At 44.2% G+C, this 15,854-nt stretch overlaps 1 protein-coding gene across 1 annotated transcript in view; it reads left to right on the forward strand.

Annotated features, from left to right (window-relative positions):
* Positions 1–15,854, forward strand: part of LOC142765487 (uncharacterized) — a 45,114-nt gene that overhangs the window by 23,598 nt on the left and 5,662 nt on the right. Inside the window, exons 4-6 of the mRNA XM_075866536.1 lie at positions 2,178–2,350; positions 4,468–4,566; positions 6,894–6,989. Coding sequence (XP_075722651.1) covers positions 2,178–2,350; positions 4,468–4,566; positions 6,894–6,989 — 368 coding nt within the window. The remainder of the gene's footprint in view (positions 1–2,177; positions 2,351–4,467; positions 4,567–6,893; positions 6,990–15,854) is intronic.

Consider the following 15,854-nt stretch of genomic DNA (forward strand, 5'->3'; position numbering starts at 1 on the left):
TGTCGCCTTCACTGGACAACATTTTCTAAGCAAAATTTGCGAATACAACTTGCTAATGGTGGTTAGAATAAGAGAAATTTTAAAGCAACGGCTGTGTGTGAACAAGCAAACTAGCTTGGAAACGAACGAGTCTTGTTCAAGAGACCCATAGGCAGGTATCTCGAGCAGACAAGCCATACTCGTCAAGAATGGTCAAGCGGTTAATCTGGTATGCTGAAATATGAATGCTACAATTTTTGTAAATGCCAGTGAAAGCCCACTTCTAAGATTGCATTTTTCAGTGTCATGTAGGAAATGTGATCATATCAGTCATTTGTAAAGGTGTTGTAGCAACGTAGAAACCAGACACAAGTTTACATTGCGATGAAAATGGCAAAGCTGTATAGATTCACTAGAGCAGATGCGCCAATGTCGTCTTCCTCAGAAGTCCAGAAGCTGCTCGTGCTGCTCGCTTCGTTTTCCTTCTGTGGCCTTGCGGGCTATGAATAGTGACAGTGTATTATCCAATAGGATATGAGTGAGGAAAATAAAAGAATTAAAGTTAACAATATTGGATCAAGTAGGATAACGTTTATGTGTACTGTTCGATTCGCAAAAAGAAAAGCGTATTGTCCAGAAAATATATCATGCACAATTGTGGAAACGAAACTACAATGTAGTGGCCGTATTTCACGGGGAACGTTGTTTCTTTTAATTGATTATAGCCTCAATTACACATAGCTTTACCGAGAAAAGTGGGTAGTACATAAAATAAACTCTAAACAAGAACAAATAAAGCAACATCAGGGTAATAAAGATCACTGGACATATGAAGATTCAATGCTAGGCAATGCAACTGAATACAAGTGTGAGTATGATCAGAAAAATAGGGCAAGCAAATATAAAAGACAGACATATATATATATATATATATATATAGATATACACACACACTCAAAACTTTTTATAACATTACTGGATATAACGAAACAATGAATATAACAAAGTAAATGAAATTTTCCTTGAAAAATCCTCATCCTCTGAGAACCATGCATTTTAAACCTCGTTGTAACAAAGTAAAATTGACCGGTAAATGAATATAACGAACTAAATTAGTCTATCAAATAGTTTATAGAAAAACCAGGCCGAAGTGTTTCAAGTATATTGTTTTCTGCGGAGTTTGACGCTCGTTCGGCCCTGCTTTTTCGAAACTCCCGTGCTGATCTTACAGCCACGACCCGCGCCGCCGAGAGATACGTCCTTCTCACACAGCCAGCGGAGAGGATTCTAGCCACTGTAGATTGAGGAAGCGCTCAGCGGGTCACATGACCGGGAAGCGGCACCGCGGTTACTGTGGCTAGTACAGTGGCTAGGCATTGTTGCCACTATACTGCGGTGAAAAGCGATTTCCCACTCACGACGGCAACGACTGCTTCTCTGCTGCTACCATGGCTGCTACCCTCTGCACCAAGAAAGGAGGACCCTTCACGACAGCTTTTTTTTTTTTAACCTCTCTCTGCGTGCTGCCTTGAAAGAAGGGTCTCTACGGGCAGAGATAGAAAAGGGAGATGCGTGGAACAGGCACGTTCGTCGCAGATCGGCATTTGAGAGAGAACAAACAATCCGCCACAGTCATTTCTTCTTTTCCTTCTTCGCGCGCAGCGTTGAGAGGTGCCACCGCGGGGTTGGGCATGGTGCTGGGAGCGTTTTTGGAGCGGGGTATGTTTGAATTAATCGTCGCAAGTGCTTGCACCCTCGAATTACAGGGTGTTTTCCCCCATTGAAATACACATAGCTTTGACGGGACCTCAGCGTGAGTTTGAATTACCCGAAAGTTCGAATTATTAAGATTTGACTTAGTTTATTTCCGTGACAGCCGTGGTCGCGTAGTGGTACATCAGGCCGCGAGGCAATTTCTTTCTTTGCATGACTGTTATAATCGATATAACGAAATAATTGTGGCTCCCCTTCATCGTCGTTATAGCGAAGTTTTGAGTGTGTGTGTGTGTGTGTGTGTGTATATATATATATATATATATATATATATATATATAGACTGTACGCTTCACATGTCGTCACATAAGTACTTCATTAGAAAACATAATTGCACATTGTAGTCATTCCTATTTGCAAACCCGTAACTGACAGAACAGGACGCTCTTGGTTGTGTACAGAGGTTGCATACACCTACCTTGCAGGGGTGCAGCCGGGGATGTTTGACCACAAGCCAGCCAACTTAGAAGCGATGACAGCATTTGCCAAAGAAGTTGCATTGGCCGTCAAGCCGAAATTCGTCTACGGACAGGCACAGCACTTGTTGAACAGGCAGCTCAACGGAACGGCGTTGGACTTCATGGCTGGAGTGCGCAAGGTGACGATATTCTAAGAAACATTTGAAAGGAAGCAGTCCTTTTATTATTCAGTGAAACATGGTAACCTATACAGAGTCCTCTATTCGCAAAATTGACGTTAGACCTTTTTTCTTGAATGACATCCAGAGCACCGGGTGCTTTCAAGTTTTAAAATAAGTTTTGTTGAATTTTCATGCAAACTTGCTGTGTTTATGTCCTTAAGCTTGCTAATTTTAAATAGCGCTCGGCATTTCTGCAGAGTAAACATTAACATATCAAAATGATTGTGAACTCTACAGTGAGTGCATATTAGCAAAAATAGTGCTTTTATGAATTTTTTGCCAGATAAGAAAATTGCAAACACAAGAGAAAGCATTTGGAACTTCTAGAAAAGAAACATTAAAAGAGATTTTGTAAGACATTTGGGGACTTTAAAATAATCATTTTGTGTATTCAAACTCTCAAGGCTTACCCTGTATGGTAAGACAAGATCTGTGATGATGGTGATAGTGCTGCCAGAGATAGCTTGTTGCCGTCGAGTTCTGTGTTTTTAAGAAAACAGCAAACAAAAGTACTCACATTCGAAGAACGCCTGAAAAAATCAACCCAAGGTCTCCATTAGAGTTGCCCATGTCAAGCGTAAGCAGCGCGCTTCGTTGGAGGTGGTGGCCGCCCCTAGAACGTTGTTTTGAGATTACTTTGGCACGGCATCTTTCACTTTCTACCTAGCCCTCATGTGCATGGCGTGGAATGCTCTCCAACAGGGCACACATCCCGTAATCACCGAAATGCGTGTTTGGCACAAAAATTTCGCCGAGTTGGGTTTTTCTTAAGCATGCCCAAATAGTAAAATTTAGGTTGGAGGAAATACTGATCTGGTTAAATACTTTTTGTTTGAATTTGGATAGTATGTAACATGTATTGCAGAGATATATGAGTATTTGTCGTGAGCCAACTGACTTGCACAATGTTTTTTTTTTAGGGGCGAGGCTCCTTAAGACCTCACGATGTCCGCCGTCTCCCGTCTGTCCGTAACACGTCTTTATCTGTCTGACATTTCTGAACCATTTTTCATGTAACCTTCAACTTATAAGCAACAGAGGGCGCTGTGGTTAATTGCAAATATGATGGCGCTGCTGTCAACGCTATATATATATGTAACGAGGTTCCATACCACACATTCTCTTCTCTAATATGGACGAAGACGAACGCAGGAAAAGGCGACGTGCTGAGTATCAGCGTTGCCGTCGAGGGGAAGCTACCGCGGAGACAAAAGAGAAGGAAGCGGATGCAAAGCGGCGACAGCGACAACAAAGTTCTACACCACAGACTAGGGCTAAGGAAGCAAAGGCTAAGCGGGAAAAACGCCAAGCTGACGCGCAGTTGAGACAAGTTGAAGCGGATGCAAGGCGGCAATACCGACAAGAAAATTCTACACCAGAGACGATAGCTAATGAAGCTGTGATTATGAAGTCAAAACGTAACACGAAACTCGGAACCTCATATCAGCTATAAAGAAGAATCACCGCTATATCACAATCGGTCTCAGCACTATCTCTTTGAATAAAAAAAATATACAAGTGTCACAATCACAATCAGTCTCAGTACTATCTCAACTTTAATCACAATAATCACCTCCGAAAGCTTCACGCCATAATTATCTTCAAGCAGCTTGAAATGCAGTGATTTTTAATTGGGACAGTGCATGTGCGTCTTTCTATTTCTGGTTGAAAGTGAAGTGGGAGCAACTTCGCCTGTTAGTAGGATTTGAATTTCAGCAAAGTTGCGTGGTAACCAGTAAAATATGTTGCATTTCAAAAATTTCCCTACTCGGAGCGAAAAAACCCGTTAGCCTTGAAATAGAGTTTCATGGCAGTGCGTTTTTTCTGGTTAAAGATGCTTTCACAACGTAGAACTCGTACACAGCAGTGAAACCACCTTTGCAAGAGATTGAATGCGTCAAACATAGGCCTATTTGTTCGTTCCAAATACTTGAAATTTCGAGTAATTTAAGATTGTGTGGAAGTGAATTGGAATACTGTAATATTTGTTCAAACAGTTGAAGTGCTCTAATATTCGCACATGCTCACTATCTGTGCATTGTCTGGGTGTCTAAACTTCCTACTGCTACCTACAGGTCCCATTTTCTGTGTCTATTGGCCTCTGGGAAGGCCTCGTCAGTTCCACGAGGTCCGACTGCTTCCGGCAGCTGAATCCTGATGGCGCTTTGCTTAAGGTAATCTATATGCTACTCACATAATTAGTTTTCAGCTATAGCCGTATAGTAAGCCTGTGATGTAGTGAGTAAAACAAATATAAAACCATTATGTTGCTAGTACAGTAGACTCTCACTAAACGGAAGTCTCTTAATTAAACGAAATTGCTGGTTACATGAAACAAATGTCCTCAGTATGACTGGTTTTTTGCTTGAATTTTGCACTCTTACGTGGCTGGCACTAGTTGTCCACCACTTTTTCTCAATAAAAAATGCTATGTTTTTCAAAATTCTCGAATCTAAACCGAGCCTGTAATTTGATGCAGAGAAGTTTGAAAAAAAGCATTCGGCCTAGATTTGAATAAACACGGAAAGTGGTCGTAGCAATGCTGTGGTTTGGAACTGTTGTTTTTCTATCAGTTGTTAGGTGAGGCGTATTTAAACACTAGGTGAAGCGAACGGTAATTGAGTGTGGCGCTAGAGTTAGTCACGATATACATTTTGGCCAAATCTTTGCTTAGACTCTGTCGACTGCATTCGTTTCCGGTAAAAAAAAAAAAAAAACGCCAGGCCTGCGTGGAAGGCGCACCACAATCACAGTGAAAGCTAGTAGAGCGGCCTTTTAGAGTCGTTTCTAAACACTCATTGGATATCAAGCAAGCACTTTTGCTTTATAACCACTATGGCATTAATAATGAAATTTCGGTGTAGTAGTCTGGCATTTGCTATCCCATTTTCCATCATTCTTCTGAGAAGTGTGGTATCCGCTAAATGCTTGCAAGGAATTTTGCGCCTAGTGTTCAAGCAGTTAGTGACGACGATGAGGAATCATGGCTGAAATGGGCATGCGTCACAGTTAATAGGGGAACAAGAACAAGCTCTTGTAATGGGTTGGAGAATTGGAGGACCCACTCGTTACGCTATTCGTATTGTGTGATGACTGGTTGTTCTTTTCCTGTTTTAAAAGGCTTTTTAATTCGTAATAACGCGATTGCTTCCCCGACATCAAGCGGGGCTAAGGCAACTTTGCCAACATGTCCCAAGCACCGGTGTGGCTCAGTGGTAGAATACTGGGCTGGCACCCAGCGGACCCAGTTTCGAGCCCCACTATGTCATTAGTTCTAGTTTTTTTTTTCTAATTTCGCGCAATGTGGTTACGGACACCGGCGACGGCAGCGGCGGACAACTGCACGTGACCTGAGTTGTGATCTCGTAACAGCTTTCACTGTGAGATAGCATGCGCGATGCTTAACCTTGGCACTGCCTGCAAAGAGTTTCAATAAATTTCATCCGTAGTGGCAAATCGCATACACGTAGTACATTTATAAGACACTTTTTGACATCAGACCGATGACGAAAATTGTTTTTTTGCAAGTAGCAGCACCACATGGGCGATGCAGTTGCATTGTTTCAACCACTGCAAGTCATTTAGTTCTAGTGGCAAGTTGAACAACACAGAAAAAGCTCAGTTGCAAGGGCAGCCAACCATGGAACGGGATCCTGCTCCAAAATGCAGACCGTGCAGCAGCTCGCCCAGAAAGCGGCTCTTCACGTCACGGCTAGCGAGTGTGCCAGTGTTGCCCCACTCTAAGGCTACTCGCTCATTTATAAAAATATTCTGTTGTAAACTAAAATTTCGCCAGCTTTTTTGTGAACATACATGGATCAACCCACACAACACAGATAATGCTGAAAAATTAGGTGTCATGGCCCCGTTAAGATACATTTGTTGCGCCGGAGGTTCAGTTCACCTAAACTGCAATGTATCTTGCTCGCTCTAAGCCACTAGTTGACTCAACTGTAAAATAATGCAGGAAGTTTGGACTAAATTATGCAAAGCTTGGCACATCAAAGCTGGTCGGTTCTCGGCTCATAGTGCCACAGCAAAGGAATTGCAAAGTCGACAGTGATTAGATCTGGTATGCTTGGCTGAACAAGCGGCAGCGAAGACAGGGCGGTAGGTGGATACGAAAAATGCTCGAAGCTCGCCACTCCGAATGTGTTGAATCACGGTCGCTGAGCCACCATGTCAGAAACTGCAGCATTTGCTTTGGCAGTGGCACAGAGGGATATTTTGTTTACACACCTCTTACTAGCCAGCTTTAGCAGCTTCACTATTAAAAACAAGTCTGCAAAATTATGGACAAAGTGCCTCAAAGGGCTAACACTATGACTAAAAAAAAAAATCTTGAGCGGGACTTGTTTTTTTTTTTTCACCCCACATGTAAGGCTAGGTGAGGTTAGGTTATGTGAAAAAAAAACATGCGGGCTGTATTGCTGTTCGGGTGCAAAATAAGAAAAAAAGAAATCGATTTTTTTTTCTGAAAAAGCTTGCTTTGTTTTTTCAGGAAACTCTGAAAGAGCTGCACCCATTGTATGCGGCCATGTTCTTGCACTTGATACAATGGAAGGAGCAGCAATCACGCCATGCCTTCAGCATAGAGGTATGTGTGAATTTCCTTTATGCCCTGCACTATGAAAGTAGTGAGAACAATTCCGGTCGACCACTGTGGCTCTTATGTGGCTATACAGTTAAACCTGAATATAACGAAACTCATAAATTCCCAGAAAAATTCTTTATAAAGAGGATTTTGCTATAAGCAGTTCAGCACGAAAATTTGGAAAATAAATGCACAAATTAAGGAAAAGGCGATCTGAAAGCAGAGCTAACCCAAGACACTCATTTTACAATAAAAGACTGCGTTATTATTGCAACACCAATTATATGGACGCTTTCGGCGAGTTTTCGCTGTCGCAGCCATGTTTCGTAACTAGTCCAAATTGATAACATTTTCTCGTGCATCGTAACTTTCACGAGTGGGTAAAAGCGCGCGAGCGTTGCGGAGGCAGAGATCAAATGAATCTGCTCATTCCTATCGCCTGGAAAGTGCATAAGATAACATCTCGCGCGTGTTAAGACTGCCACTGAACGCTCAAACAGAAAGTAAACCACCCTTCTTGAATGAGAGTGAAACAAGGTGGGGAGGGGGGAGAATAATCGCTCGAGTAGTAATAATGAACTTGGATTTTAGGGCGGTCGCGATCGCTGGCGTTCTTGCTATCTCGGCAAGTATCAGTGCGGTTTCAACACGAAAGAACTGTGTCAAAAGAGCACTTCTCCTTGGAGTGGCCGTATTTGCTCACACCAGCGTTTTGTAGGAGTTCTGTGATATTGGATCCAAAAGAGTTGGGTGCCAGCCTTACTTCTTATAAGACTCTAATTTTTTGCTATCGCGCTCATTGCATTCCATTCAACACATCGTCATGTTGTTGCCAGAACTAATCGGCTAATCGCGAAAGCTACCAGCCTGCGAACTCCCGACCCGGCGCAAGACGGAAGGGCGTGACGAGTCAACCTCTGAATATCCATTCTCACCGTGGTCTCGGAGAGTTTCCATCAACGCCTAATCTGGCATCCCCTCGGTGAAGACACGATTGTCCGAAATTAAGAAAAGTCACAGTTTCATCACAAGGGCGAAGCAATGCGAGAGTAACAACTTGGAATTAACGCTGAGAACAGCAAGCAAATCGAAACGGGCAATATGCTGCTCACGCACAAATGACGCACGAAAGCAACATACACAAGAGGAGAGCGAATTAACAACATTTACCTCACAACACTTAACGCGCTGTTTAAACAAAAACGAGGCACGAAACGTAGTCACAGGTACAGATGTGAGTGCGAACCAACAATGTGCCCCACTTGTTACTTTGCAATGTTTGAAAAGTGCACTCTTTTTGCAAACGGCGCCTGTCCTGCAAGTGAAGTGATCTTTGTGTGCCCGGCAACTAAGCGCAATTGTCCTGGTCGTAGGCACGCGATTGTCTTCACCGAAGGATAAGCACGCTCGCACAAGTGCCTAACCCCGCCTTCCTTTTACGGGGAGATAAGCGCGCGTTAGCGCATCGAGGCAAACTGGGCGTCATGTGCGGGTGGACTTCTGTTTTCTTTCTTGGGTTTTCATATATATGTGAATGGTGGCGGCGACGGCAAGAAACTAGCCGAGACTGTCCATATAATTGCTATCGCAATAATAAAAAAAAAAGCACAGCTTAACGTCATCAGAGGCTGCACCATGCGCGTGCAGTGAAACAGTGCACGCAGGCACAGCATTTAAAATGAAGAGTAAAGACACGGACACCGCGGAAAACTATTCGGTAAGGCGCCCTTCATGTGCAGCGCGGCCCTGCATATGTGACGCTAACTATACTCGACGACTACTTTTCTTGGCACTGAAGGGAAAGCTACGTTGGGGGAGCTTTTGCACATGTAACACTATGCGAAGTCGTCCGTTTTGGCACGCGTCTCGTTACACTATGGAAAATGATGGAGGAGCACAATCAGCGTTTCATGTAGTCGCAGACGCTGCTAGCGTTAGAGATGCACATAAAAAAGCGGGACTTTCTCGTGCATTCAAAAATGCGAAGTCACAACGAATAAATAAAGTAAATACGTGCGACTATCTTAATGGTGGGAGCTGCGTCCTGTCTGAAATTTCTTCACGTAGAAAATAAAGGGGGAACTGCTATATTTCACGGTGAAAATACGGGCACTGTTGTGGAACTACATTCACTGGCGATAGGATGTTTGCGATTTGGATCTGTAGTCTTCGCTCCATTGCCAAGAAAAGTTATCGAGTATATAAGCGTGGCACTGCCAACGCGCAAGATTTTCTTTTTTTTTTTTGTTAGGAGCGAAGGGGGGGGGGGGGGGGGGCACACAACCGTGCACGCCAGCTCGTGGAGTGCAGGCCCGCCTCGAGCTCACCCACCCGTGCCCCATAACGAGCGATTGCTCTCACCTGGTGCGCCGTGCGCGCCGCCGCCGCTTTGCGCTTTGTCGGCGGCATGGCAGTCGCCAAAAATGCATGCTCGTACCAAAATGCAGGGTAAAATCCCTAGATTGTTCGTGGGGAAAATTCGTTATATGAAGGTCGCAAATACATGTGCTTCTACGGAGCAACTGTGGGTAGTAGAAAAACTTCGTTATATCGAGGAATTCGTTATATGGAGGTTTGTTATAAGCAGGTTTAACTATATTGGAAATGGCTGAAGTGTGATTACTTGGAACACGGTTCAATTTGAACCACATCTTCTTGGAACCCTTTAAACTTACAATGTATTATCGGTCTAGAATGCATTCTATTTATAATAATGAATGAAAATGAAGTGAAATATTTATTTTCATGCATTGTTCATGAAAGATAGTGGGAGTAGAACATGTCAACGAGCCTGACAGTCTTCTACTACCTACAATACGGTTTCAAACTCTGTGATATCTAAATAATAAAATGAAAAGATGAGATATGAAGTGTTAAAAAAGGGTAGACATTACAATATCAATGACTCAGAATCATTACAGAATGTAAAAGTTAACAGGATGCAGTAGTTATTCAACAAACATGGCAGTACAAAGCAGAATAGATAAAGTATTTACATGATTGCGGGCCAACTCATTTTATTTTAGGTTGAATTTAAAAGTTAAGAGGTCAACACGCAGTTGAAATTGAAAGCAGTGCCTCTATTTTCTCCAGGGTGAGTTATGAATCTGGAAAGTTTGTGGCATGTTAGGAAAATCGACCTTCCTGTTGAGTAGAAAAAGGGGTTTATTTAAAATAAACTGCAGCCCAACTTCGTGGGTTGCTGCTGCAGCACGTGATTTCAAGGCCAGCACAGATTGTCATCTTCTTCGTCTATTTCCTTCCAACGAACTGCCCCGCATGCAGAATTTTGCAAAAAGTTCGATTCCAGTAGGTACAGATGCTGAAAGGCCAGTTTCACTGTAGCTCTACCCGATAGTCTGCGAAGCTCCACTATCCAAAAAATCGGTAGTTTCTGTGGCGCTCTTAGCCAGTGTAAACGGTGCACTGGGTTTTGACTTTGTGTTGTTCTCATTTCTGAAAGGCATCTGTTGAATTATGAATCAATGTTCTCGGGAAGGCATGCTGCGCCAGCTTTCATTTCTTTTGCATTGAGGGTGCCCTTAAACGCATTCTTTTGCTTGCGCTTGGAGGCATGTTGTAGTAGCCAAGCTCTGATGCGGTTGGTAGAGTACTGTGGCCATTCTAGGTCGTCAGGAGCAAGCCATTTGTGTTCTGCCCACTGGTCAAAGAAGGATCCATGACCCGATGCTTTTCTTAGACTCGTACCTCTTGATCTCCATGGTTCTTCATTTTCACTGTGAAAAAATTCAACAGGCCGAGAGTGTCGTCTAGGCGAGATGTTGCTTGTGGCGTGAAGGTTTGTTGCCGTTTCTTTCTGGTTTTTCGCTGCGAAAATTTGGCAGCGTTCCTCCGATTTGATGACAATACGCTGGGGTAAGGATGCCGTACCATTGTCAAGGCTGTCAATACTTTTAGTTTTCCGACATGCAACTCTGGAGGCCGCATAGACTGTGTGTCAAAAAAGCGTAGATGATTCGAAGCCAACTTCTCTACCTTCATGTAGGCACACGGTGTCTCGTTCACTTCTAATCAAAACTTGGATGCATCTTTGACTGAAACTGCTTCTGCATCTGATTCTCACGACTTTTAAGTCCCCATAGTTCTCTTTTGTGATCTTATGGTTGGTCACTAACGCTTTGAGTACGATGACCTCGTTGCAATACGTGGCATCAGCGCAAAAGGTTGCAGGTTCATGTATCATCCATCAAAGGTTGATCTCAGTGCCTTTGAGTCTGTTGTCCGAATTCTGCATATTTCCAGGGACAAATGACTAGTAATAGTCACTGCCGATTAAGACATAGATCACATTTAGGCTTTCAGCTTGATTAATATCAAAGAAGTAATAGCTTTGCTGTTCAAGCTTTTCGATGAAGTCTTTATGCGGTCATGGATTAGACCGGTGACAGATGTTTGTCATGACGAGAGCTTCAATCAATTGTGGCGTTCTACTACGCTGTGAACTTAGAGTGACGAGCATGCGCTGGACAGTTCACTCATTATGTTGCCCTCGGAAGTATCCTACGGCAAAGCTCTTGTGATAAAGTGCTCGATAATGCAATTCCTCTGCCAATCGCTTCGTCACCAATCTGCGCTGACTGCCTGTGTCGAAAACTCGAACTAGGCGTTTGTTTCCCTGTCCGGCTGCCCAAGCATTAGCTGTTTGAAGGAAGACATGCCATCTAAAGCTGCCAGTTCCAATCATTTCTCGCTGCCTCGGCACTGTTGACGCTTGGGGACTTTTAATCGAATTCAGCAACCGAGGGTCGCACATTGTTTTGGCATGGCATCGATGGCATTTTGTACATGTAACGTTCGTTCTGCAATTCTTTGCCAAATGATGCTGCAAAGTACAGAGGAAACATTGACCCGAATTTAGTATCTCTTTTTTTTTTACTTCAGAGAAATCGGACAGTTGCACTGCTCTGTGTTATGGGTGTTTGCTTCACAAAAAAAAGCATCTGTTCTTTCGTGGAGTTGGTTTTACAGATGAGGTCAAACACTCCGTGGTTGATGTATGTCGCTAAGAGGATGTCGCGCTAGTGCGAGAATCTTTAACCAGGCTTTTCGATGCATCCTCTCTTACAGAAATGTGCAGGGCTGTTTGATCTTGAGCCTCTATTTCTGTTGGAATAAAAAGCAGTAAAGACTGAATTCTCGCCTCCTGTTCCTGGGCGTGCCGCACCTGGCCTGTGTCCTCTGTTCGCAAGTTCTGCAGTGGTCTTGTTGAAATCGAGGGCGATGTCGTGAAGAAGCGACTTCAGCAGGATGGGTTAGAACATTGTGGATTGTCCTCTGATACTACGAGAGTCTTGTGGGCATGCATTCGAAGTTGGGCCGTGTTGTAAAGGTCTTGAAGTCCTCGATCGTTGAATGACTGCATGGGCCACATGTCGATGAGTCGCTGCATGCAAGGCTAAATGATGACGATGGTCTTGGCGAAGCGTTGTTTTAAAATGTCCAGGGCTTCAGAATAGCTGCTTGCCGTTGCTGGAAGTCCGGCGACAGCCGATGCCGCATCACCGGTCAGAACTGAACGTAGGTAGGCGAACCGGTCTACGTTGGTGAGCCCACTGTTATTCTGAATCAATTGATTAAACTGCTCCGAAAAAGGTGTTCATGGTGACGATAGACCACCGAACTTTATGAAGTCGATTTTCAGAAGTTGGGTGGCGAGCTGGGGCATGTGTGGGATGCGTTCACTAGGTGTCGCCGGTAGTCTCGGTTCTGAGACTCTTGCAACTGCCATATACATTACTTGAGTTTCGCTGACGTAGTTGTGGCTCAATCATTATAATTGACAACCCAGCCAAGCTCTACCTCCACTTTTGTGGTCGACAGCAGAAGGACGATGTCGGAGTCGGTTGCCTTCAAGTCGATGTGAAGCTGGTTAAGGCGTTCGTTGAGAATACAAGGCTCCTCTTCCGTAATGCTTACTTACTTACTTGAGCGTTGCTTCTGCCTCCTTTATAACGTGTGTTGATTGAGCTCTCTCAGATTTACGCTTCAGTTTGAGAGCATCCATGTTGTGTTTATGCGTTGAGCAGTTGTAAGTCCGTACACTGAATTCGTAAGCCGAAAGACAGTTATCTTACGGTCATTGATGTTGTTCACTGTTCATAAGTTTCCGCAACACTTGAAGAAAATCAAGCCTTCTGTTGAATAGAGAAATGGGCTGCTTTACAATAAACTGCAGCCCGACTCCATGAATTGCTGCAGCAGCGCATGATTTGAAGGTCAGCACAGGTTGTTGTCTCCTTTGTCAATCTTCTGCCTACAGCATGTTTACAACAATACATTTGCTTTCCAACTTTACCTCTAGCAAATAATTATTTCACATGCTCATTCTTAGGAATCTTTTTCTTTTTTTTTTTTTAAAGTTCATGAAGCTGCTGTTTGCTGTCAGTACTTCTGCTGGTAACTGGAAAGTCGGCTCTTCCTTCAACAATCAACGTTTCCTATTGAGTGGTCTATCATCGTTTTCAATGTGTCGCTTGTAGATGGAAGAACATTTTTTCTAATCAGCCATGGCAGAGCTGACGATGAACAGCAGTAAAATGTCAATTTGTTTGGGGGGGCACCGTTAACTGATAAGAGAGTTTCAAATTTCAATGCATTTTTATTAGGCTCGTGCAAATAGTGAATTTTAGGTTCGAAGCAAATAGTGATATTGATCAAATAATTTCGAATCGAATTCGAATAGTATGTATTTCGCATGTTACCGTATTTTTGCAGGTATAACCCGCCCCTACATATAATCTGCACCCCCACTTTCAGCTCACCGAGAAAGAAAAAAAAAAATCCTCATGTATTGCCCGCACATTTGATATACAGAAATGGCTGTACAATGGTCAGGGTAGGCATCGGTCTTGGGGCCACGAAATGACCTACGGTCGCGGGGCGCGGCTTGTAGGCTCTCTTTCTTCTTTCTCCACAGTGGCACGGAAGACTCGTCCACATCGTGCCATCTTCCCGCTTCGCGATTTCCGAATTTCTCGGCGACGGCGATGATCTTAAGCTTTTGCTGTGCCGTGAAGGACTGCAGCTGTGCGCTACTCATGGTGACAGAACAGATCGGCTTAGGCTTCCACGACTTAGCACTACCCCTACTAAACAACAGAGCGCCAAAAAGTAGTATATAAATTTACTGATAATATCTCTATAGGCACTATATTATCTCATTTGCCTTGCTGAAATAAATACTGCTTTATTTATTATGGAACTCAAACGGTTGCGGGAAGTCGTAGGTAAGATACAGGTATTGTTCACTTTGCAAAAATGCCTTCCTTTTCTTTCTATTTCTTAGACAGCACCACCTTTTGCGGAAACCGCCTCCGTAGCCTTCGCTACACTGTTGAGGGGCTTCACAGCACAACACGCATTGCTGTGAAGCAGCACTATAGAAAACACCCCGCGCATTATTCGCACCTCCACTTTGCCACTGAAATTTTTGGGTTTTTGGTGCGGATCATAGGCGCGAAAATACGGTATGTTCATCTGTCTGTGTTTGTACATGTGTTCGTCTGTCTTTGTGTCCGTCTGTCTGTCACTAACACTACCTGCTGAGTGTGTCATACCGTATTTTTGCGCGTATAACCCGCCCCTGCATATAATCCGCACCCCCACTTTCAGCTCACCGAGAAAGAAAAAACAAAAATCCTCGCGTATTGCCCCCACATTTGATATACAGGAAAGGCTGTACAAAAGCTACTGCTCAAGCAACATAGCACATATGTAGACAGAAAAAGCTTTATTTAGCAAGCAGAATACGCTGTCTGCAAGGCCAGTCACAATTCACTCACTGTCGCTGCTATCGCTAGAGCTATCACTTGAGCCGCAGTCCTCAGTATTATGCACAAGGTCATCTTCGGTTCCATCCATGTTGTTTGTGATGCAGCATTTCTTGAAACTTTTTCGCACCATCTCACCTGGAATGGCCTTCCATGCCTCGACAATCCACTTGCAGAATAGGGCAATATCAGGCCTTCGGACTCGTCCAGTCGGCGTCAAGTCGTAGCAGCCTTTGGCCATCCACTTGGCGTAATAGCGCTTGACATGCGCTTTGAAGGGCTTGTTAAGCGACACATCTAGAGGCTGCAACATTGACGTCATTCCACCGGGTATAACAACTAAGTCAGTGCCGTTGCGTGAAATGCGGTCCTTCACTTCCTCAGTTGTGTGGCCGCGGAATGAGTCAAGAACGAGCATGGACCTCTTTGCGAGCATCGCACCGGGCCTTTTCTCCCATACCGTCTTGATCCAGTCTACGAACAAGTCACTGTTCATCCACGCGTTCTCGTGTGCGCACACCACCACACCGGCAGGCAAATGAACCTTTGGTAGAATTTTCCTTTTCAAGATGACGTACGGTTGCAGTTGCGTGCTGTTGGCGAGGGCACAAAGCAAGACTGTGATGCGCAGTTTCGTGTTCCCGCCAGTCAGCACGCTCACCGAACTGCTGCCCCTCTTCTCAATCGTTGTGTCCAACAGCATTTCAAAATAAACAGAAGTTTCATCCGCATTGCCGATTTCCCAAAAAATGTAATTGTACTGCTTTCGCAGGCCAATTACATATCTCTGGTACTTGAGCAGCTTCTCCTCATAAGAAGCCGGCAAGCGTTGACATATTGTAGTCCGCCGTCTGATTGAGAGCCCTTGCCACTTCATAAAGCGGTGCAGCCATCCGCGGCTCGCACGGAACTCGTGAGGTAGGCCTAGCTCCATCGAAAGTCGCCGCACTTCCACTGGGGTCATCTCGGTCGATACGGCGTGACCCCTGCTTCTCACATCTTCGATGAAATTTACTAGCTCCGCCTCCAGCTCAGGGTAGGCACGGTTCTTGGGGCCACAAAATGACCTACGGTCGCT

This window comes from Rhipicephalus microplus, chromosome 6 (genome assembly GCF_043290135.1).
Source record: "Rhipicephalus microplus isolate Deutch F79 chromosome 6, USDA_Rmic, whole genome shotgun sequence".
Lineage (NCBI taxonomy): Eukaryota > Metazoa > Arthropoda > Arachnida > Ixodida > Ixodidae > Rhipicephalus > Rhipicephalus microplus.